Raw genomic sequence first — 23266 nt, 5'->3', positions numbered from 1 at the left:
GATCAAATATAGATAATAATGAAAACGAGAAAATTTTGAAAAACAACCTTCATAAAACTTGTTCAGTTGATATATTTTTTTAAATATTTGAAGTTCCTTTCATATATTTTATATGCACGGTAACAGGAAAATCATTTTAACCGTCTTAAAAAACAGAAAATAGTTTAACTGCAAAATGAATTATTCAAGTCATTTTAACCACACAAGGTTTTGCTTTTAGACTGCTATAAATTTCTTGGTGAGATGTCTCTATTGGCTTGGCTAGCTCACGATGATTGTCTCTTTTTTATTGATTGGCGGCAAGGTACAACTTCGTTACTCGTCAACATATGTTGTTAAAATACAAATCATTTGTTCATACAGATCGACTAACAGTGCCGATGTTAAGTGAAACTTGTTATTTTATAGCTTGATACGACTAAAATATTATGTCTGTTGCGGAATCCAATATACGATGTTTATAATATTATATCACAACTTCAATGCGATATCAAATTTGCAGATAAGTAAATTACGTATTACCTTTCTTTTTGCTTTCTTTAAACCTATTAAAAACTAGTAAAAATAAAAAAAACCAAGGCATAATTTGTAGCATCGATGCATGCCAAATGATGAAATTTCGATGAGCAACTGTAAATTCATATCAACACATTTCTCTTTCCCGAGAAAATGGTTTGGCTCATTTTATATGCTATCTACCGTCCATCTCTTGCATTACAAAAAAAAAAAAAAAGTTACGACAGTTTTTATCGTCGTTACAAAGTCAGCCATCATTAACGTGAAAAATTATCGCTAATTTAAACATAAACCGTCGCGATCTGTCGCTATATATATACTTTTTAAAATCATATATATATTTATTATATATTTAAAAATTTATAAACCAATTTATTTTTGAAATTTTATTTGTAATGTATTTTAATATTTGACAAACATAATAAATTTCGCTAATAATTCATTTCGAAAAATAACATTAAACTAATATATATACAACTGAATTCAATTGATATTATATATAAAACATATAAAGTTTGTCTGATATGTTAACTAAGATGTACAATAAAAAGCATACACAAAATCTAAGAAAATACTAGGGTTATTCTGTCTTGTAACCGTCATGGCCATCACCATCAGCATAGTCATGTCCATCGTCATCGTCATCGTCGTGGTCCAAGTCATATGATGACACGATATACTTATGTGAGTAACCGTGTCCATGCAACGCTCTACGGCCGTGTGAAGGTCTGGTGACAAAGTGGCCACTGTGTGGCGTATCTGCTAGGAAGTGGCCGAGCTGTGATCCTCCTACTGTGAAGCGGCTGCTATGGAAGGAGCTGTATGGATGAGAGGCTCTGTCGTATGGCTGAAGGGGTGGTTGCATAGGTGCTCCTTGAGAGATGTCAGTGACCATTAGACGTACTTGCACTTCCGAAGAGGACATTTAAGTCCTCAACAACTCGTTCTCCTTCTTCGACTCCTCGAACTCCCTCGCTAGTACGTTCGACCGTGCTTTTTCTATAGTCAAAAAATCCTCCCTCGATTTCTAGGTCTCCTGACTCATATCTGCCATCGAACCCCCAGCCCTACTGTCTGTGGATGCCGCCCAAAAGTTCTCCATGAATGTATGGTGTGGCAGTAAAGGTTACCACACGATCCGAACCATAAATCTCTGATCACCTCATCATCTGCATCGGTCCACCTATATTTTTATGCAAAATATGAATTAACATTTATAAACACTGGCCACTTAAACCTAACAAAGCTAACAAGTAAAATTTGAATTAACATTTTATTGTTAGTGTTTTAAACAAAATTTATAACATACATTATTTACCTTTAAAAAAAATCGCTAATAATGATACACGTAAGATCAATAATTTATCTTGATACATGAAATAGGGGGTAAAATCAGTTTACAAAGTGTATTTATCTATATACAATATGTAGATATAACATACAATTAAATAATACATAAATGAAATAATCTAACATAGAGTTATACAATTTCACATGCATCTTAAAAATAAAATATGTAAATGACATGAAGTATTTATACTACATCTACACATTTAACACAAATGCTAAAAAATTATACTACATATACAAATATATATAATACATATAAGATGAGTATATTTTGCAAACATATGAATATATATAATAATGAACATATATGTAATGTAAAAAAAACATGTTTGAAACGTGATTCCGAAACCTCAATCCTAAGATCATATCTGCAAAATTAAACCAAAAAATGTGTTATAGTAGTTAGAAATCAAGAGATATGAGAAAAAAGACAAAAAATCGTCCATACCAGAGAGAAAAGGCGAAAACAGCTAGAAAAAATGAATGGAATGAGGGGGTTATATAGGCGATTAGCGACGGAATTTTTGAAAAAAAAAAACCGTCGCCGATTTATTTTAGACGACGGTTTTGAAAAACCGTCGCTAAATTAGTGACAGAGTTTTTGAAAAAAAAAACCGTCGTCGATTTATTCAAAACCGTCGCTAAATTAGTGACAGAGTTTAAAAGGTTTTATATAAACCGTCGCTAAATTGACCACGGTTTTGTGAAAACCATGGGTAAATTTAATTTAGTGACGGTTTTGTCAAAAATCATTGCTAAATTAGTGATGAAATTATAAAAAATGTCGCTAAAATAGTGATGTTTTTGAAAAACTAAACAAACGGTTTTTTGTAGTGTTGGACACTAAAATGCTGTAATTAACATGAGAATATTTTTTTTTATTAAAAACCGTCGTTAAATTAGTGACAAAATTATAAAAAATGTCGCTAAAATAGTGATGTTTTTGAAAAACTAAACAAATGATTTTTTGTTGTGTTGGTCGCTAAAATGCAGTAATTTACATGAGAATATTCTCTTTTATCTATGTGAATCACATAAATATCTCGGACACTTTTGGACTTTACGTCTTGTTGACTTTTGCTGTGAATTATTCCCCTTTCTCTTGGCAGATTTTCGAACAACTCGGTCGTTTATTTAAATATTTATATTATGTAGGATCGAGTGTTTGCCGCTTTACCAAAAGCTATAGCTAGTAGTAATGATGCAAGTCAAATCTTTTAAACCGCACAACAACTCAAACACCACGATTCGATCGCTCTACCAAGCAGGTACAATTATTGCACCTAACAATCTCCCTCCCAATAATTGCACTCCTTGCAATCAATGGGAATCGAACCCGTAACTTTGGCTCTGATACCACTTGTAGGACCGAGTGCTTGCCGCTTTACCAAAAGCTATAACTAGTAGTAATGGTGCAACTCAAATCTTTTAAACCGCACAGCAGCTCAAGCACCACGATTCGATCACTCTACCAAACAGGGACAATTATTGCACCCAACATATTATCACTGAATAACTATTTATTCAATTTTTTAATGTTCTCAATTAATTATATTTGTTTTGAATTTCAGTTTGAAGGAGCCATCAAAGAAGATGGAAGGGGTCAAACAATCTGAGATACATATGCTCACACTTTTGGTAACAACCATAAACAAAAGAGTTTATGTAATTTTTTTATACTGAAAATTAAGAAAATTATTATGAATCATATTTTAAAAAAAATTAATGTAAACCACAATAATATATAGTCTGTTTTTAATTAATCTATCTCAATTATTATTAATTTTGGGTGGCAGGAAAAGTTCTTGATTTCAACAATGCTGATGTAGCTAATGATCATTATCATCTCATCAAATGTTCCAATGTATTATCATCTATTACCTGCTCGAATACATTTAAGTGTTATGAGTGTTTGTCATTCAACCAAGTTTAGAAATTTTTTGAATGTTTCTGCTACTTGGTCCTTGATGTTAAGTGTCAACGGCTAAATTTTTCAAGAATGATCATTGATAAAAGTTACCTTGTAACTCGCTCCTCCAAGTGACAAAGACATCATACCACAGATCTGAGTGCACTAGATCTAGAATTTTATCGGCTCTGCTAAGAGGTGAACTTTTGAATAATATCCTGTTTTTTTTCATGCTAAGCAATTTGTACATTGTTTCATATGAACAAGTTTTATACCGGGAATAACTTGCTTGCTCACAAGATGTATAAGATTATTTTCATTTATGTGACCAAGACGTTGGTGTCCCAACTCTGTTGAGTTTTCTGCCTCTGCGTAGTTCACACCTTCAGAATGATTTTTCTGAACTACATACTGCTTTGACATTATTAATACTTTGGCACCAGAAGTGATTTTCTTGAAATCTTACATACCTCGTTTCAAAAGATTGCGCAAAAACCTTCTTCATTGAGTCTTTCGACTGATATCAGACTCAGACACATAACTGGTACATGCCTGACATCTTTCAGGATCAGTGTAGAGTCATCCAGTGTAGTCAAGCTCATATCTCTCTTTCCCATGACTCTATATAAGTCGTTATTCCCTATACTGACTACATCAAAGACCTTTTGCTTATAGGATGTAAATCATTTTCTTCGAGATGTGGCGTTGACTGTTGCTCGACTATCTATCACCCAACTAGTTACTTGAGTTTCTAAATTTACGGACTCATGCTCTAGCTCGTGAACAACATCGAATTCGTCAATGACGTTTTTTTGTTCATCATCGGTTTCATGTTTGTCTTTTAGTTGCTGATAGTATTTTTTAATATGTATATTTTCTCCACAAAGGCAAAACTTTATGTTGGCATAATTCTCAAATGACTTGCTTCTTCTTGGCTTTTGATTTATATTGTTCTTGATCTTGCTTCTCTCCTTTGACTCAACAGCAAAAACATTTGACAGTGAGGTAGAGACTCCTTGAAATAATCATATCATTTCTTCATCCAAGATGTCATTTTTTATGAAGTCCATACTCACGACTCCTCTTGGTACTGTGTTCGTGAGTTATACCTTCAGAGTCTTCCAAGATTCTGGTAATGAAGCTAGCACAATCAGAGCTATCATCTCGTCATCAAATTTTATTCTCATACTTTATAATTACTCCACGAATCCTTGAATCTCGTTTAGATGATCTGCCACCAGAGTTTTTTTTTTGTATCGAACCTGGACAAGCTTGCTCAAATAGAACAATTTGTTGTTGTCACTTTTGGAGGCATATAGTGTCTCCAACTTCGTCCAAAGCATACGAGCATGTATCTTGTTACAAATGTGATTATACACATCATCGATAAATTGTCAAATGTTCCCACAGATTTGCTCGTGCTCAAAGTTCCATTTGACATCTGATTTATCATTTGGTTTATACTCGCTGAACACCGGTAGGTGCATCGTGGTGACGAATAGAAGATCTTTCATCTTACTTTTCCAAAGTTGATAATTAGAGCCATTAAGGCTAATCATTTTGCTTGTGTGTAACTTCATCTTTTGTGACTGCTACTAACGAATTAATTGTCGAAGCCTGCTCAAAAGAACCACTTCCGTAATACTGTCTAGAAAGCCTTTTAGGATATGGAAATTTAGACTATGCTGCAACTACAAAGCATACTGCAGGGACTACCTATAGTATTTGAGAACCTCGCTTTGATACCGGTTGTTGAGATATCAGAGAAATAAACGAGGTAACATCACATCAAAAAATCAAAAGTAAGATCAACAATTGAATAAGATGAACACCAATATTTATAGTGGTATAAACCTCTCAAAGAGAGACAAGAGAATTGAGAATACAAATAATTTCACTCAAAACATTCTGATTTTAACACCCGCTTTCTCTCTACTAATCATATTCATTCCATTGATAAAACACTCCTTGAGAACTATTACACTAAATGATCTATTTCACTCCTACACTTGCAGTTGTAGATGAGAAGGTTTTGTGTTTTGGTGTGATGAAGAATGGAGAATGGATGTGTATTTATAGGTGAAGTTTGAGAAAGAAAACAAAAAATTATACATCATTGTATACATAATCAAACATAACATTTTTTTACTAACTCAAACTATGTGTTAATTATTTGTAAAAATAATATGTTTTGATTTCAAAGTTGGCTTGCTATAAAAATGGCTTGATTTCTTAGCAAAAGAGTGCTAGATTTTCACTTGGGATGGTAAAAGATGGACTAAGATTTTTGCTTATTTAGTACAGTTGGATATCTATGTACAGATTATGAAAATGGTCTGCAGACGATTTTTAGGATTACGTACAATTACTGATCGTCGGATGTCTTTTATCCAACCAATAATCAAAGGAGATTATCCACGATCAATGAGAACGAGAGTCGAAAGCCATCTACCAAAGTTTTTCTGATGCCGAATCCAACCTGTTAAAGGTTCATCGATATAAATCACTATAACACTTGGTATACCAACATAAACAACACGAATTTAATCGGGGTTTTGCTGAACGATTCCCTTGCGGACTCAGGTGCTGTCACACTACGTACGCTACATTATAAATGTGCTCGAATTGAATACCTGATGGGGATGTTTGGTTATTGTTTATTAACTTTCTTGTGTCCTACAAATTTCTTTCTTGCAGCATTTAAAGATGGAAGACCTATAGCTGACGGTACGTATGTGTAAACTATTTTTACTCGGTGAAGATCTTTAACCATTTAAGTTTGACGGCAGGCAAATTCATATGGTTGTACATAGGGGTGTAAACCAACCGAACACGTTCACAAACTTTTCGAGCCGGTTCGAATAATATTTGGTTCGAATTCGAAATTATCGAATTCGAGCCGAACTCGAACATGTTCGAATATTTTTCGAATCGAATTCGAGCTAAAATTATATTGTTCGATTGTTCGCGAACTGTAGCATTATATTTAAAAAATAAATAAAATATTATTAAGTATATATATATATATATATATATATAATATTATTAAGTATATATATATATATAATATATTATATATAATATTATAATATATATAATATTATTCGAGTTCGAATCGAATTCGAACTCGAGCCTCATTTCGAATCGAGTTCGAATCGAAAATAATAAAAGTTCGAGTTTCGAATCGAGCTTCGAATATGTTTATTCGAATTCGAGCTCGAGCTCGAATACTGAAAATTTCATAAAATTCGATTCGATTCGATTCGTTTACAGCCATAGTTGTACATTGTGCCACACGACATCAGAAGTTTGATGAATTACATCAGACACAAATATGGGAACCCCTCTTATTATCATTATAACCGAGAACGGTAATAATAGGTGAGAAACAAATCGTTTTCCTCTCAAGATTCATAGATGAAATAATTTTATGTTTTTATACAGCGACGAATGATGGAAACAGCCCATTTGTATCCATTAAAGACGTGCTCAAAGATGAGAAGCGGATCATAAAGTATCATAACGACTATTTAACAAATTTGTAAGCAGCTATCAGGTAAGAAAACTTAAACATGTAAATCATTTCTGCAGGTCGCTTCTTTCTACATATGTTCATGAATATTTGATATCATGCGATGTATATAGGGAAGATGGTTGCAAGGTGAGAGGCTATTTCGTTTGGTCCTTGTTGGATAACTGGCAACGGGGAGCTGGATTCAGTTCAAGGTTTGATTTGTACTACGTGCATGGATTGCCACGACAACCTCAAAAGATACGCAAAGGATTCTGTCAAATGGTTCAAGAATTTGTTGTCTTCCTTGCCAAAGGGATTGAGTTGTGAACATTAAAAATAATAATAGTATAAACAAAACAAAACAAAGTTTGGCTTTACATTACGTACAAAATGCAAATAAGGTGCACGTGGGACTATAATTATGAGCTTGCCGATGATGTAAAAGTTATTTCAACTAATCATGTAGTTCGATGAATTTCTATGATTACTTTCAACACCAAAAAAGTATTGAATTTAATAAATTTAAATTAGATAATAGTGAAATAAATTTCAATGAATATGGATAATATTGAATTAAGAGATAGAGAATAATTTAGAAATGAATTACTTAAAATCTATAGCTAAATAAATAAATCCAACTAAGATAATAGTATACAGTTTTATTACAATTGATTTTGGCAATATCTGCTTTTAATTAGTATTGAAGGCATAGGAGAAAATTAAATTTAAAAGTGCATAATCCGAACTGTCTGTATCCGATAGAAATCCACACGTGCGATTTTATAAACGGGTCATCTTATTCGGATCTTCTCCATCTACAAAACGACGCCGACCGCGTTCAACTTTTTCCCCAAATCCCGCTCGATTCCATCCGATCTAGTCTCGTCGACTCGAAAATTTTGAACAATCTGTTCATAAAATTTGAATCCATCTCTGTTTTGATTCAATTCAATCCATCCTCTTTCAATCGAAACCTCTTTCAGCTGAAGCGGCTGATTCTGCGAATTCTAGGTTTTTGGACTTGAAATCTTCGATCCGTAAGATTTATCCCCTAAATCGATTAATTAGTTGTTTTTTTTCCATTTCTAATCTCTTTTCTACGGCTACCCCTTGCTAATATATTCAAAATTTGAAGTTTTATTTGGATACCTTTTACCATCTAGGGTTTGTTTATTTAATTTGTTTGACCTATCTTATGGCTAATTGTTTTTGTAAATTGATTTAGGGTTCTGATACGACTGTTACTGAATTGAATTTTGATATCCTTTTTGATGTTTTCAACGAGGAGTTTTTTACTCAAGAGTTGGGGTTTTTCAGGAAATTGGGGGTATTTCTAAGATATGTCTCTATCTACTATAAATTGATTGGAAGGCTTGTTTATCTTTGGTAGTATTTCTTCTAAATAACTGGGTTTTTTTTTTTTTTTGTGTATGTGTAATTAATGTAAGATATATACATTATTTATTTTAAATAATTATTATTTTAATTCAAATATGCAGTATTTAGATACATAAGTATTCGGTTTTTTGTAAAGACGAAAAAAGAATGTTTATTCAGCATGGCTGTCCTTGTTTGCATGCTATGAACACTGTCTGTCCGACATGGGATTTAATTGGTTAATTTTATTGTTTTCATTTTTTCTGCTTGTTACTGACTGATCTTTTTACCTCATTATTACTTTGAAAAACAATCATGGAGCATTCCTATGTGAATAATTATGCATTTATTTTTTTTGTGCATGGGAGCTATTGCAAACTTGATATAATAATGTGTGAAAAAAATATTGACAATCATGATTAAAACAAGTTTTCTGACTGTTATATGATGCAAAGAACACAAAGCACCTTTGTATATTCGAGTTGCTACCTTGTGCTTTTTAGTTGGCAGTGAGGCTTGGAATAATAAAAATATACGATTTAACATAAAGGAGAATTATTGTTTGGTTGTTGCTACTTGTAATTTAAATGCATGATTTTGGGTTTTGACCATATCACGGATCTCTGTCGGATCATGGTTTTTTTCTTGTTACTTTCTCTAATAGGTCTTCATTTGTGCTCGCTGTTTATGAGATTTTCCTTGATCTTTTCCACCTTTGCATCTTTTACAAAAGTACTGGTTTCATCGTTTAATAAATACCATTTCCTCGAGTTGCTTATTCTCGTGGCTTTCTTTTCAGAGGATGGGAGTGAAACGTCCATTTGAAGAACAATTTCCAGAGCTTTCTCTCAAGCAACATAAACAATTCGATCAAGAGAATAAAATAATTCTTTGTGAAGAGGATTTTCCCTCTGCCTTTGCTTCTCCGAACACTGATTCTTTCTGTAAATTATGCTTCTCGATTTCTTATTTTTTATTAGTATTTTGTTATCCGGAGCTTATTAGGTGACATATCTCTGTAGAGAAGCTTTTTAAGAATATGCTCTGATTCTTTGCGTCTTTCTCTCATGACATCTGAACAATCTTTATTGATCATCCTATCATGTTTTACTGTGTGCCAGGTGAAGCTAAGAGCGGCTATTATAAGTTACAACATGATAGGGGGTTCTACAGTAGCCACGCTAATGCTGCACCTGTGGATGACAAGGAATTAGATACAAGTGCTCCTTTATCATGGGTCACCAGCAGCAGTAGTGAGGATGATACAGGACTGGAGGATGCAACGTTCGGGTCTTATTTTCAACCATATTTTGACTTCAGCATACCCTTCCAGTTCCCAGAACAGTTGGAGAATCCATACCTTTCGTTGTTCAATTGTTCTCCTAGAAAAGAAATTCCTGTTGGACCAGATCGTCAAGATGAAGTTCTGCCTTGGGGTGTGAATGTTACTGATTCATTACAGTACTTCAATTCTGACAACTGTACACAGCAAAAACCAATGGGAAGTATTGTGCCAATGCCCAATGATTCAACCTTTGAATCGTCCCTATTAAATTCTCTTAGTAAAGAAGTTCCCGTTGGACCAGATCATCAAGCTGAAGTTCTGCCATGGGACAGGAACCTTCCTAGAAAAGATTGTTTGGGTTCTGATGTCAGGGAGCAAAGGCTTATGGGAACTTGTGTTACTCCAGTGCCTGATGATTCAGCCGTAAATGGAGTCAAAGTTGGACAAGGCAGAACAGATTGTTGCTGCCCAGATGTGGGATCTATAAGATGTGTGCGTCAACATGTGAAGGAGGCGAGAGAAACATTTAGAGAGGCCATTGGTGAAGAGAGTTTCTCAGAGCTCGGGTTTTATGACATGGGTGAGGAAGTGGCATGCAAGTGGAAGGCGGCAAGTGTTGAACACCTTTTCCATGAGATCATATTCTCTAATCCCATTTCATGTGGTAGAAATTTTTGGAAACACCTCAGTGCAGCTTTCCCAACGCGAACGAAAAATGAAATAGTAAGTTATTATTTCAATGTCTTCATGCTCCGGAGGCGGGCAACGCAGAACCGGTCTTTGTTGCTGGAGGTTGATAGTGATGACGACGAGTGTAAAGGTACTCATGGAGGATATTTGTATGAGAACCGATCTCATTTGATGGATTCAGATACGGATGATGAATATGAAGATGATGATGACCATGGTGCTGTAGATGAACAAGTGGGAGTCTTTGGAGAATTCTGTCATGTTCGAGGGGCACGTGATGACTCCAGAATTGAGTTATTTGGTAATCAAGACTTGCGCCTGAGCCGTGGGCAAAGCATGTCGTCCGATTCTGAAAATGTCCGTGTAGATGATGGCTTAATTCAATGCGATGGAACTTCGAATGGCAATGACAGTGGCCATGTAGATAAATAAGAGCTGCTGAAATTTAATAGAAGAAAGAATCCGTTAATTTTGATCTTTTTTTTTCTTCTAAATTTTTGGTTCGTAGGTGGATCAAATTTGGTTCGCCAACTCTTGTCGGCTCGAGGAAAAGAAAGCGTCAAGTACGTTGCTTCTTGAATTCCTCCACATTATAAAGAAAAACGAAAAAATATTGTACTATTTTCTGCTCAAGTTTCGTTCGTAATAATCTCTTAAAAGTTGACAAGCAAAGGTGGACTCCTTACTCATAGAAAGCGAACCAGACTAGTATGCATCTCTTGTCTATTTTAAGTTTTGCCTCTTTAAATCAAAATAAGTCTCCACTCTATTAAAATTGCTGCCTATGTATCCATGGGGATCTCTTTTCAAGGCTTGATTCACGATAAACAAATAAAGTAGGTTCTAGGAGAAAGGGGTCAAACGATAAACAAATAAAGTAGTAGGTTCTGGGAGAAAGGGGTCAACATGAAATTATTCAAAACTAGTTTTTAAGAAAATAATGACTCTGATTTGGTTGCTTAAATTGGGACACGTTGCCTTCGAGAATAGCTAGCTATATGTCTACGTTTTTAGTAATTTGACAACCTATTTTTTTTTTAAATTCTAAAAGCAATATAATAATTGCATTTTTTTTCACAATGGCCCCAATAATCATTCAACGAGATTTAGCTTTTGGACGAAAATTGTACATTTTGCACTCATAACCAATAGCTTTTAGGGAAGAAAATGTAACAGTTAAGGGAACTAGAATGACACACATTGTTACTATTTTGATGCATGGATATATTTATCCCATTCGCTTCAAATCTCCTTCATTAAATTAAATCAAATCCTTATCTCTAGAAATTCAACCCTAATTCTCAACTCCTTTGATAAAATAATTTGCTATAATTTTATCTCTTGAAGTAAGTTTATTCTACAATTTTCTCATAATAGTAAATGGAGAATATTTGTTTGCCTAATTATTCAAATATATGGCAAAACATTGAACTTTGGAGAGGATGGGTCCTCCTCTTACCTTCCTTCTTGGACAAGGGTCTCAATCACCATTGAAGCAGCAATTCAAAGATAGTATATGTTCATCATAACTAAGAGTAGTTTCATTAAACTATTGATTAGAAACAACGATTTCATAAATTTTATTATCTAAAAATAATTTTCAAAAATAATCTTCGAAGATTTTTGTTATCTCCAACATCAAAGATCGAATCTTTTCAAATAATTAATGTGTAATTTCACTCACTCACAAAAGATTAATTCTCTATCTCAAAAAAAAAAATATATATATATATATATAATAATAATAATAAAATTCCCCAATTGCTTTGCATCTTTTGTTTATTAAATTTGGGTCCCTCTCCAGAGGTCCGAATACGTAGAAAGAGCTACTCGAAACCAAAGATTGAACTTCATCTAAAAGTGATAACAAAAGATTCTCTAAGCTTTGAAGAACTCAAGTAATGACATTTTTATGGCAAAAATGCTTTCTTTATAACTTTTAATATAACAAACAGTTAAAACCAAATCTGGTTAAGTTGATTCAACCCCAGATGCCACGTTTCGAATTTATGCAAGATCGAGGATATTGAATATTTATACCTTGTCTAATATAAACTTAGACAACATAATACAACTTCAAATTGCAAATATATCATCATCCTCACTCATAAACCACCGCCAAATGAATTAGATATCAATGTTTTAACACAAAAATTTATTATAGAAAATTATCAAAAGGCATTTTAATAATTTTTCTTGCTTATAAGGAAATATCTGATTGTATGCGGGTGCTTTGTCAGCTCACTTATAAGGCGTTTGATAGATTAAAATCAAAAAGAAAAATTAATTTGATAATTAATCGATCATTTTATATCGCGGATCAGGCCTAATACTTGTAGACAAATTTTATATATAATATCAATGTATTTCAAATGAAGAAAACGGCTGGGGACTGGGGCCTTTCTTTGCTTCGAGCAAAGACAAAACAACCGATGAGTCCTCAAAACGTTGGATCATTCATGCTCCTTTTTAAGCGTATCAGTACTTCAATTTCCACCAGCACAATTTTCGTATACCCTTGAGATTCTGCCTCGAGAATAATCCAACAGATCTTTGAACGTTTCATTCATTTTTGTGTCAAGCACGTGCAGCCCACAATCTCTTGATTTCTCTTAGCTTCCATGCATGGATTCTCCTCCTCCGACGACACAAGAAAAAGGAAAAATACAGGTATATATAAAGAGAGTCTAAGTATATGCAGAGAGAGAGTGTCTGTTAGGGAAGGAGAGAAATATTTGGAAGGAAAGAGTATCTTTTTTCCCGGTTTCACTTCTTAATCGTTGATGGGTTGAATCTAGTTCAAAGGTACCCATCAGATCAACAAAGAAATTTTGTTTGCCGCAATGAATTCGTCTGATTCTTGGAATATCATTCTACGGGGTGTCATTTATGTGCTTTTTCTTGTTTGCTTGGAGATTACATAGATATCAAATTCAAAACTTTTTTTGTTTTACGGTGAGTCTGATCTTTATTTTCCCTAAAATAAAGCTGTCACGTCTGACCAGTTTGATGACTCTGTTTCAATCCCTTGTATAATACTAAGGTATAAAATTGTGATCTGTGCCTAATACCCCACATTCAAGATTTGTGCTTCTCAAATTCATATCTTACTTTACAGTTTTTTCTGATCTGGAGTCTATTGTTGTTGGGTTCCTCTGTTTGTGGAACTCTTCGATAAGTGGTAGATCGAGGAGTGCTGCATTTTACTGAATTTAAGGTCGTTTATTTGTTTGCTTATCTTGATTTTACTATTGGCTTTATCGCGATTTGGTGATTGAATAAAATCATTTGATGGAGGAGGATAAGAAATTGAAGTTTATTTGCAAGTTGTGCAACAAGAAGTACCCTTGTAGGAAGTCACTAGGGGGTCATATGAGGTCTCATGTAACTGCAAATTCAGCTGAATCTGACAGAAAATTTGATCGTGGGCGGCAGTTTTCAGTGAAAGAGTCAGGTTGTGCTGAATTTGTAGAAGGGCAATCTAGTTATGGGCTAAGGGAAAATCCCAAGAAAACATGGAGGGCGGTGGATTCAAGTTTCCCTTTGCAACAGGAGAAAGTTTGCAAGCAATGTGGCAAAGGGTTTCAATCAATGAAAGCTTTGTGTGGCCATATGGCATGCCATTCTGTGAAAGATAAGCTGGATCTGGATAGTTATTCAGATACCGAAAATGAAGATAGCATGGTGAGAACAAGAGCTTCAAAGAGTAAGAGGTGTGATAAAATTATATTTAAGACTCCTTTGTGTTTAGCTGATAACAATGATTCTTCGTCTGTATCTGAAATTGATCGACGAGAACAAGAGGAGGTAGCTATATGTTTGATGTTGTTATCCATGGATTCTGTCTACAAGAATTGTGTGAATTCAGTAGCTGAATCTTCTGACAATAATTCTGTTATTCTTGAGACTAAATCCTCTTCTATTGACTTGAGTAATGGTAAGGAATGCTTAAATAATGTTAATCAAAATGGAGAGATGAAGGTAAAAGGTGGTTGCTTTGAAGGAGAAGTTCCTCGAATGGAGAATTCTGATTCTATGTATTTTTTGGATGGATGTGGTAAGGTTGAGTTCGATGTATCAGTTGACCGTTTAGATGGTGACGGAAAATGTGAGTATGGTGCTAGATTTCGGAAGAAATTGGACAAAATCACCTGTTACGGACCAGTGTTCAGAATGGAAATGATGAGTGAAAATGGATATGGTTAGTGCTGGTATGGCTTCGAATTCTATGAGTGTTGAATCCCAAAAGAGAATGTCCAGTCCTGCAAATCTTGAATCACGGGGTAAATCGTGTAAGAAGATGAAGAGCACCTTACGAGAAGCTGAAGCAGCAAATTATCCTCAGCATAGAAATAAATATGAATGTTTGAACTGCGGAAAGACCTGTAACTCTTACCATGCTCTCGGAGGGCACAGACCCTGCCATAAGAGAAGCAGTAAATCCGTATACGAAAGAAATGAGAACAACCCAGATTATTCTACTGATTTCAGGAAAAATGCTAAAGTTTCATCTCAATATACCAAGAAAAATGTCGATCCCCGGAAAAACAAAGGGCATGTTTGTCCATTTTGCAGGAGAGTTTTCAAGAATGGTCAGGCTTTAGGTGGACACAAGAGGTCGCATTTTATCGGTGGTCGTGTGGAAAATGTCAATCGAAGTCCTGTAACGAAGCCTAAGCTACTTGATCTTAATCTTCCAGCTCCCGAAGAGAGTGAGGAGGATAGCCACTGCCAGTTGACAAGTTTGAATAGGTTTCGGGCCAATTTTCATTTGTAAAGACAGATGTTGCTGATCTTTTGAAGATTCAGGCTAATGTGCATAGAAATACTGGTAAACTGCAAGCCTTCAACATGCGCTAATTCCATCCCCTTTTTTCATGTGTCAAGATTGTGCTCCCATTCTTGTAGATTATAAATTCACTTTGTCTTCATTATGAAGCGATGATATCACACCCTTGAGAAGTTTTAATCAGCAAAAATCCATTGACTGAAGATTAATTACAAAGATTCATTGCTTGTAGCTGTGCGGTTTGAATATGTTCAAATTTCTAATATTGCTTTTCTCCCTCTTCTTTTATTTATATAAATTCATCGTTGTTCACATTATATTCAAGACTTCAAGCAATGGCTTGGTTCCTTGAGGAGACAATAATAAAAGTGCATGTAGACTTGTCAAACTCCGGAACGATCCTTGCTGGATGCAGTAACCCGAGCCCGGAAATGGTTGAGTGCAGTGGTAGGCCAGCAGCCCGGGCTCACTTAGAGCTCGGAATCTTTCCTGCCCCTTGTTCTTCACAGTCTCCAGCAAGCTTGACCCAGTCCAACTCCATGGACACACATCTACATACATATATGGCTTACCGGCCCAAACACATATTTTTAACATTATAATAAATATTTATAAATGATACTTTGTTTTAAATATAATCTGATTTAATATTTTTTTTTGTTTAAACTTTTTTATGAAGGTTATTTTTTGATTTATTTCCAAAACCGATACAAAAATCGAGGATTCACGGTTCAGTTTGGTTCTTAAAAATATGAAATGAAAGCATTGTTCTCTTATATTTGTGAAATGTCCAGCATACATACATTTATTCACTTTTGGAAAAGGAAAGTCAACGTAAATTTATTTTTTGATTTTAATTTTTTTTAGCAGATGAGTGCATTTCTATTTCAAATTACGTATCGAAATGAGATAGTGTGAAAAACTAGGGAACGAATCACCGTGTGTACATAATGTATGATTGTTAATAGGTTAAAATTTAATTAAATACTATTTGATTATTTGCGTGGTAATTATTGATTCACTTTCAAATTTAATATTTATTGATGATTAAAGAAAAAGGTTATTTATAGTTATTTAATTTACTTAAATAACATTAAAATTTGCTATATATGTTGTCAACTCCTCTTTGGATACACGACACACACACAGCCACTATATCAAAAAAGCATTTGCATGGATGTTGTGAAGATATCAAGTCAACACTGAATATGTATCGGAACCAATCAAATCGCTATCAAATCAATACTCGAGTTGGCACACCGGCCTCACTCAAATATAAGGGAATATCCGTATGATAGCGTCGGCAAAGCGCCATTAAATCTCAAATCTCAACCAATCAATCATAAGGATACAAATGACTATTTTTTTAATGTCCACATAATGTCAAACATAGCATCGTACTCACAAACCCCATAATCAAATTCCAATTATATAAGGGTATCCAAGGATCACCGCTCAACGTGCATGTCATGTATAGATGTATGAATAAAATGATGTTATTTATTTTATACATCGATATACCAATTATGAATGTCATGTATGCCACACCAATTCAACAAATAAGGCTATATAGACACATATTTTCAGTCAAATTAATCAAACATATATCATATGATACAGATACCTGTCATATGTTACTCGGTCACAACATACCTCAAATTTTCGCTTCCAATTCACTATAGCTCTATCCGATATTAGTATTTCAATACAGATTATCAATCTACATAATCAACATATTCATTTCAATCAATGAATTCATTTAAATGCAAATCTTATAGCGTATTTGAATGTATCAATTCGTTTTACGCTATTCATTTCAACATTTACGTTATTAGGATAATTATATCGCATTATAAATCTTAATAACTTATTATTATACAATCATTTAGAATCAAAATTCAAAGTTTCAAAATTGTTTTGAAAATTTGAAAATTCTTATAAAATTGAAATCATAACACTTTGAAAGTTAGTGTCTCATCGGTTATTCTATCGCATATATTGAATTCGAATTTGAAAGTTAGTGTCTCGACGGTTATTCTATCGCATATATTGAATTCGAATTCAAATACATGTTATTCCAACAATTCAATAAATAAAAATTCTGAATCGAGAAGAAAATTACCTCAAAAAACGTTCTCAACACGAGGATACCGAATATATAGCTTGTGTTTATCCCCTTTCTTCTCTTCATAATCATCATGATCTCCTCCATCCAGTCCCAATCCAAATTGAACAACCACAACCTTCTGCATACAGGGCGGCGCCACCATTTTAGCCACCCGATTCCCCGCCCAACCTCCAACGTCCATCTGCTACCACCTACATAGAATATGCTTCTGTCCACGACAGCCGCCACTGCCAGATGACGTTGACCCAAGATTTGGTGTTGAGAAAAGATTAGTCCCTTCTGGGCCCAACCCTCTTCATAACTGAACCGCAGCTCTAACCCTAGAGTTCATCATCAATCACGATCGTATCCTTTCCACTTCTTTCAGTTTTTGAAGGGGAAAAAATAATAATGGGGATTGTGGACTTTGTTTCTGAGATCAAAATATAGATTGGAAGCACCGACCAGATCCATCTAATGTAAATTTCTTTACTTTATTTTTCTATTATTATCTCCGGCTTAGTCTTGGTTTGTGTCATATACATGAATCAAGGAATCCCCATGAACCTCATAAATGTCGAAGTTCAGGAGGCAAAATAACATCGAGTATTGTTGTCTATTGTCGTCAACAAATATATTCTTTTAAAAAATAAAATAAAAAACAAATTTGTGGATTTTATTGAAGCATTATATTAGGAATATCTAAATTTGATGTGAAATAAACAGTGAAAATTTGTTATATAATTTATAGATTATATAATAAGTTTTCACTTGCGAATCTTCTAACGAGGGATTTAATTGTGTTTGTTTCGAGTATGTGCATGGATAATTAAACGTCTAACGAGGGATTTAATTGTGTTTGTTTCGAGTATGTGCATGGATAATTAAACGTCGAATTCTCGTGCCTATCCTATGGTCATTGCACTATTTAATTTGAAATTGAAATTGATGAAAGTCATGAATCCCATGAGGTACTCGCATCAATTTAGTGGGGTGTATTCAATTTAGAGTTTTATGATTTTTTCAAATGATAAACTTTTATAGATTTGATAGGTTTTTTTTGAATTTTACAGAATCTCACGTATTTATAAACAGATTTATGTGGATTCATATAGATTTTTTTGCAAGAATTTTATAGACTTTTGTGAATTTTTTTATACAATTTTATAAATTTTGTTATAACATATTATTTTTTATTAATTTCTTTGAACCAATAATTAATTGATATATATAATATATTCAGTTTGAAATATATAGTTTTTCAATATTTATATTAATAAATAAATTTACTTATTTAAAAGTTAAATCATTTAATCCTTACATGTGTATATATGTGCGTTTGCATGCATGTTTGTAAATTTTTTAAAATACATCAATTGATTAATCTGTAGTCTTGTTTTTGAATTGATAATATAAATATGAAAAGAATATTATTTAGCATTGTGTGGATATAATTTTGTATAAAAATATCATAGCTTACATATTAACTGAAAATGTTAAAAAAAATTTAAAAAATCATGGTTGTTGCGAGGTTATTCAATTATTAAAAATTAAGCGATATTTTTTGGGATCAGCTTTTATTATTATTAACTATTACATTAATTTGTATAAATCATAAATTAAAATCACAAAATCAATTCCAGAATTCAAATTTTCCTATGATAGTAAAATAAAAAAATTATTAAATGAAAAATCACTCAAAAAAATAAAAAATTTGAAAAGGAAATATGAAAATATATATAGAGATACACTTCGAAAATTTGAGAGAGTGATAGAGATAAATGAGAAGAGAGAAGATAAGAAGAGAAGTGGTGTGAAGCGATATATGGATAAATAAATAGCTTGTGTATGAGTTAGAAGTTTTAAAAATCCATCCAAATCTTTGGGTTGAACCAAATATAATTTTTGACAATTTATAGTTGTACATTAGGCTTTAATGTTAGTATATTAATGAATTTCATGAAGTTATTAAAAGTCTATTGAAAATTTGAATACCTATAGACTTTTATAAAGTTTTTAAGAGTCAATGTTAAATTCCACTTAACTTTTTAAAAATCTATGAAAGTCTATTTTGAATATCACTAGAATTCTATAGAGTATGTAAAAGTTTTAATTGAATAAAAAGTCAATAAATCTCCTATATTGAATACACCCTCCTTAATGTCAACCTTCGATTTCACTCGATCATAAGAATTAATCTATACTAATATAATTAAATTAGGGATTATCATTATCATTATTATCATCCAAATAATAATTACGAATCCCACAAAAAAAAAAAAAAATCAATTGTACAAGTACACATTGCGCATGCACAAAACACTGGTATATAAATTAAAGTTGATAGACTTGACCTCAATAAAAATATTTTATTGATAATTTTATCCAAAAATAAATTAAAAAAATAAAAACGAACAATTCAACGATGCTAGCAAGAGATATACACAATACATGGGCAAAACAGTTTCTCCTCAGAAAAGAAATAAATAGATGTCGATTTTTATTGTTTTCCTACTAAGTGTCCTTTTATGCCCTTACAAGAATTGGTGAATTTCAATGGCTCATTCAAGAAATTTTGTCCAACAACTTTTCCTTAATTCCCCATCATCAGAATTTTTGAAATTCAAAAGACTGGACTCCGAGTTGACCTCAAAACACTGATCTTCACAACAATTTTACTTTTGAAGGGCTCTGATTGATTTCTTGAATAGCTAGTAAGCGCGATCTTTTAAAATAATCCACAGATATTGTTTAAAGATTTGCCTCTATCAACTCCTTTTCAAATAACTCTATCTAGACTCGGACTCTGCCTCTATATAAGTATATACCATGTGTTGCAACTCTTATTATGATTCATCTTCAACAAAAAACTTTCTTTATCTTCACGAATCAATGGCTCAAATAGGCTTAAGAATCATAATCTCGTGTGTTCTTTTGTTAAGTTCTTGTTTAGCTTCTGCAGATGATGTGAAGTTGAATGTCGAGGCGGTGACGTCCATCGGAAAAACAGATGACAACTTCATATGCGCTACATTGGATTGGTGGCCTTCCAACAAATGCGACTATGATCAATGTCCATGGGGACAAGCTGGCCTCCTCAATCTGGTGCTCCTTTTCTTGGATAAATCGCGCGTGTTTTTTTTTAATCATATATTATGAAGTGTTAAATCTGATTAAAGTTGGGTTTAAATATTGATGCATGTTTTGTATCACGCAGGACTTGGATAACCAGATCCTTGCTAACGCCATAAGAGGTTAGCCAATTAAAAATTAAAAAAAACTAAATATTATAAGTTCAACACTCTCAAAAACTTTTTTCATGATTTTTGTTTACGTTGTTTTTCAGTAAATTTTTATCTTCCCAATTCAATTCTTTTTATGTTTCTATTTGTTAATCCTTGTAAATATAAACATGATATTTTATGAATTATCCAATAAGATATATATTTTATGTTATACGCGTGTCTATATAAAAGTTATATTTGTATACGTCTAGTTACAATTGAAAAACCACAAGTAGCAATGGCCGCCGACGGATTTAATTAATTTGTGCGTTATTTTCTGGACGATATCACTTTTTAAAGTGCCAAAAATACTGTAATTTGCACCAGCCTTCAACCCTCTGCGGCTCAGACTTGGAGGTTCGCTACAAGACCAGGTTCTATACAAAGTTGGTGACTCTATCAAGAAGTGCCCACACTTCAAGAAAAGAGATGGAGAACTGTTTGGATTCACCAAAGGTTGTTTTCACATGGACAGATGGGATCAACTCAACAAGTTGTTCAACGATACCGGGTAAACCTAACACACACACATATACGCGCGCGCGCACACATAATGTGAGCTGATCACTCAGAGAAAAAGTAACTCAATGATGCGTCGATTTATTCAGGGCTAAAATAACTTTTGGCTTGAATGCTCTAATCGGAAGGAAGAAGGTTGAAGGTGATGATATGCTTATGATGGGTGGCTGGAACTCAAAAAACGCTCATGACTTCATGAAGTACACGGCTTCTAAAGGATACAAAATCGACTCATACGAACTAGGTAACGATATCAACAATCTTTTTGATAACTAGCTTGAAATTTCTTGTGAGGTTTTCTTGTTTTGTTTCGACTTAAAACACTATTTCCTCCAGGCAACGAGCTCTGTGGTAGTGGGGTGTCAAAAAGAATAGAAGCAGAACAATATGGGAAGGATGTTATTGAACTCAAGAGACTAGTCCAAGATGTGTATCCTGACCCTCCTACACAACCTAAGGTCTTAGGCCCTGCTGGATTCTATGATGAACAATGGTTCAATACATTCCTTCAGACAACAGGACCAAATGTGGTCGATGGGTTAACCCACCACATTTACAATCTTGGTGCAGGTACCCTATTAAAACAGAGAGAGATCTCGAATATGATAGTAATATATCCACACACGCATGCACGCACAGCGCTTGGTTTTCATATTTTGCATTTGTGCAGGTGTTGACTCCACTCTCATCAACAAGGTTCAAGATCCCTATTTCCTTGACCAAATTACTCAAACGTATGAAGATGCTTCTACCAGTGTCAACTTATTCGGGCCATGGTCCGGGGCATGGGTCGGGGAAGCAGGAGGGGCTTATAACAGTGGTGGCAAAGATGTTTCTCATACTTTCGTTAATGGATTCTGGTTTGTACATATATCTCTCTATGTGTTTTAATGTATGTAAAGTTACATGTTGCACGATAAGAAACTATCGTGATGATTGTCCCATTCATAAAACAGGTATTTGGATCAGTTGGGTATGACCTCAACATTCAACCACAAGGTCTACTGCAGGCAATCATTGATTGGAGGCAACTATGGTTTGCTAAACACAACCACCTTCATCCCTAATCCAGATTACTATGGGTGAGTAATGAATCATGCATTGATTCATAGTCTGTCAAAGAAAACAAAGATCGTTTGAAAATTTTTAACACTTTTGTTTTTGCAGTGCTCTTTTGTGGCACCGCTTGATGGGAAGGAATGTCCTCGCTACCTCCCATAACAGCTCCCCCTACTTGCGTGCCTATACTCATTGCTCCAAGAACTCGGTAAGCCGGATTTTCTTTCAAACCCATGATTTATTTTCTAAATAAAGAGTACTCAAACATTCTTTTCTTGCTCCAACAAAGCCTGAATTTTTTGTGCTTAATTTGTTAGGCTGGAATCACAGTCATGCTCATCAACATGTCAAATTCTACAACCTTTGAAGTTTCAGTCACGAATGACATGAACTTACACCCCACTGGACGCAAGTTGGAAGATAATGGGGACAATACTCAGAGGGAAGAGTACCATTTGACTCCCCAAGATGGCGATATTCAGAGTGATGTATTGCTGCTGAATGGAACGCCACTGAAGCTCACAGAATCAGCTGATATTCCCGACATGAATCCGCAGGTTGTTGACAATTCTTTGCCCATCTCTGTGGCTCCTGATTCGATAGTTTTTGCTACAATTAAAGGATTCAAGGCTCCAGCTTGTTCTAGTTAATTTGGAAAGTTTTGGTTCTTACTTAATATTATTTTCTAGGTTAATTTTTAAGTTTCGAGGAACTAGTTTATTTATTTGTTTTTTAAATAGGAGCTAGTAGTTTTTATAGGTATGGTTTTTCTAGAACTTACTGGTTAAAATCTTTTATAATTTACAATATACATATTGTGTCTCATGTTAGGTGTCATGGGTTTTCTGCCCCAATCTCCAATACCAT

At 33.8% G+C, this 23266-nt stretch overlaps 3 protein-coding genes and 1 pseudogene across 4 annotated transcripts; all 4 read left to right on the top strand.

Annotated features, from left to right (window-relative positions):
* The first annotated feature begins 5762 nt into the window (after positions 1 to 5762).
* On the top strand, positions 5763 to 7623 carry LOC142554259 (beta-glucosidase 6-like; annotated as a pseudogene).
* Positions 7624 to 8065: 442 nt separating this feature from the next.
* Positions 8066 to 11320, top strand: LOC142552635 (uncharacterized). The gene is made up of 3 exons (XM_075662354.1): positions 8066 to 8326; positions 9466 to 9610; positions 9788 to 11320. Exons 2-3 carry the CDS (start codon positions 9469 to 9471, stop codon positions 11071 to 11073), a joined length of 1428 nt encoding a protein of 475 aa, XP_075518469.1. The 5' UTR covers positions 8066 to 8326; positions 9466 to 9468; the 3' UTR covers positions 11074 to 11320.
* A 1652-nt stretch (positions 11321 to 12972) lies between these two features.
* LOC142552634 (uncharacterized) lies at positions 12973 to 15973 on the top strand. 2 transcript variants are annotated; one of them, XM_075662353.1, is made up of 2 exons: positions 12973 to 13311; positions 14077 to 15973. In XM_075662353.1, exons 1-2 carry the CDS (start codon positions 13267 to 13269, stop codon positions 14845 to 14847), a joined length of 816 nt encoding a protein of 271 aa, XP_075518468.1. In that variant the 5' UTR covers positions 12973 to 13266; the 3' UTR covers positions 14848 to 15973. The 2 variants fall into 2 exon arrangements, with proteins under 2 accessions (XP_075518468.1, XP_075518467.1); XM_075662352.1 differs by having other exon boundaries at positions 12979 to 13311; positions 13630 to 15972.
* Positions 15974 to 20241: 4268 nt separating this feature from the next.
* Positions 20242 to 23266, top strand: LOC142554368 (heparanase-like protein 2). Its single transcript, XM_075665037.1, has 9 exons — positions 20242 to 20642; positions 20755 to 20791; positions 21149 to 21332; positions 21430 to 21584; positions 21677 to 21910; positions 22011 to 22200; positions 22297 to 22422; positions 22508 to 22607; positions 22717 to 23266. Exons 1-9 carry the CDS (start codon positions 20367 to 20369, stop codon positions 23047 to 23049), a joined length of 1635 nt encoding a protein of 544 aa, XP_075521152.1. The 5' UTR covers positions 20242 to 20366; the 3' UTR covers positions 23050 to 23266.

Source organism: Primulina tabacum, chromosome 8 (genome assembly GCF_025594145.1).
Source record: "Primulina tabacum isolate GXHZ01 chromosome 8, ASM2559414v2, whole genome shotgun sequence".
NCBI lineage: Eukaryota > Viridiplantae > Streptophyta > Magnoliopsida > Lamiales > Gesneriaceae > Primulina > Primulina tabacum.
The sequence above is the reverse complement of the archived record's forward strand: the minus strand, read 5'-3'. Positions and strand labels throughout refer to the sequence as shown.

Coding starts and splice junctions, on each gene's coding strand:
- LOC142552635 (XM_075662354.1), top strand. CDS start 9,469: ATGGGAGTGAAACGTCCATTTGAAGAACAATTTCCAGAGCTTTCTCTC. Junction 9,611..9,787: donor TCCGAACACTGATTCTTTCT/GTAAATTATGCT, acceptor ACTGTGTGCCAG/GTGAAGCTAAGAGCGGCTAT.
- LOC142552634 (XM_075662352.1), top strand. CDS start 13,933: ATGGAGGAGGATAAGAAATTGAAGTTTATTTGCAAGTTGTGCAACAAG.
- LOC142554368 (XM_075665037.1), top strand. CDS start 20,367: ATGTGTTGCAACTCTTATTATGATTCATCTTCAACAAAAAACTTTCTT. Junction 20,643..20,754: donor AAGCTGGCCTCCTCAATCTG/GTGCTCCTTTTC, acceptor TGTATCACGCAG/GACTTGGATAACCAGATCCT. Junction 22,608..22,716: donor CTCATTGCTCCAAGAACTCG/GTAAGCCGGATT, acceptor TTAATTTGTTAG/GCTGGAATCACAGTCATGCT.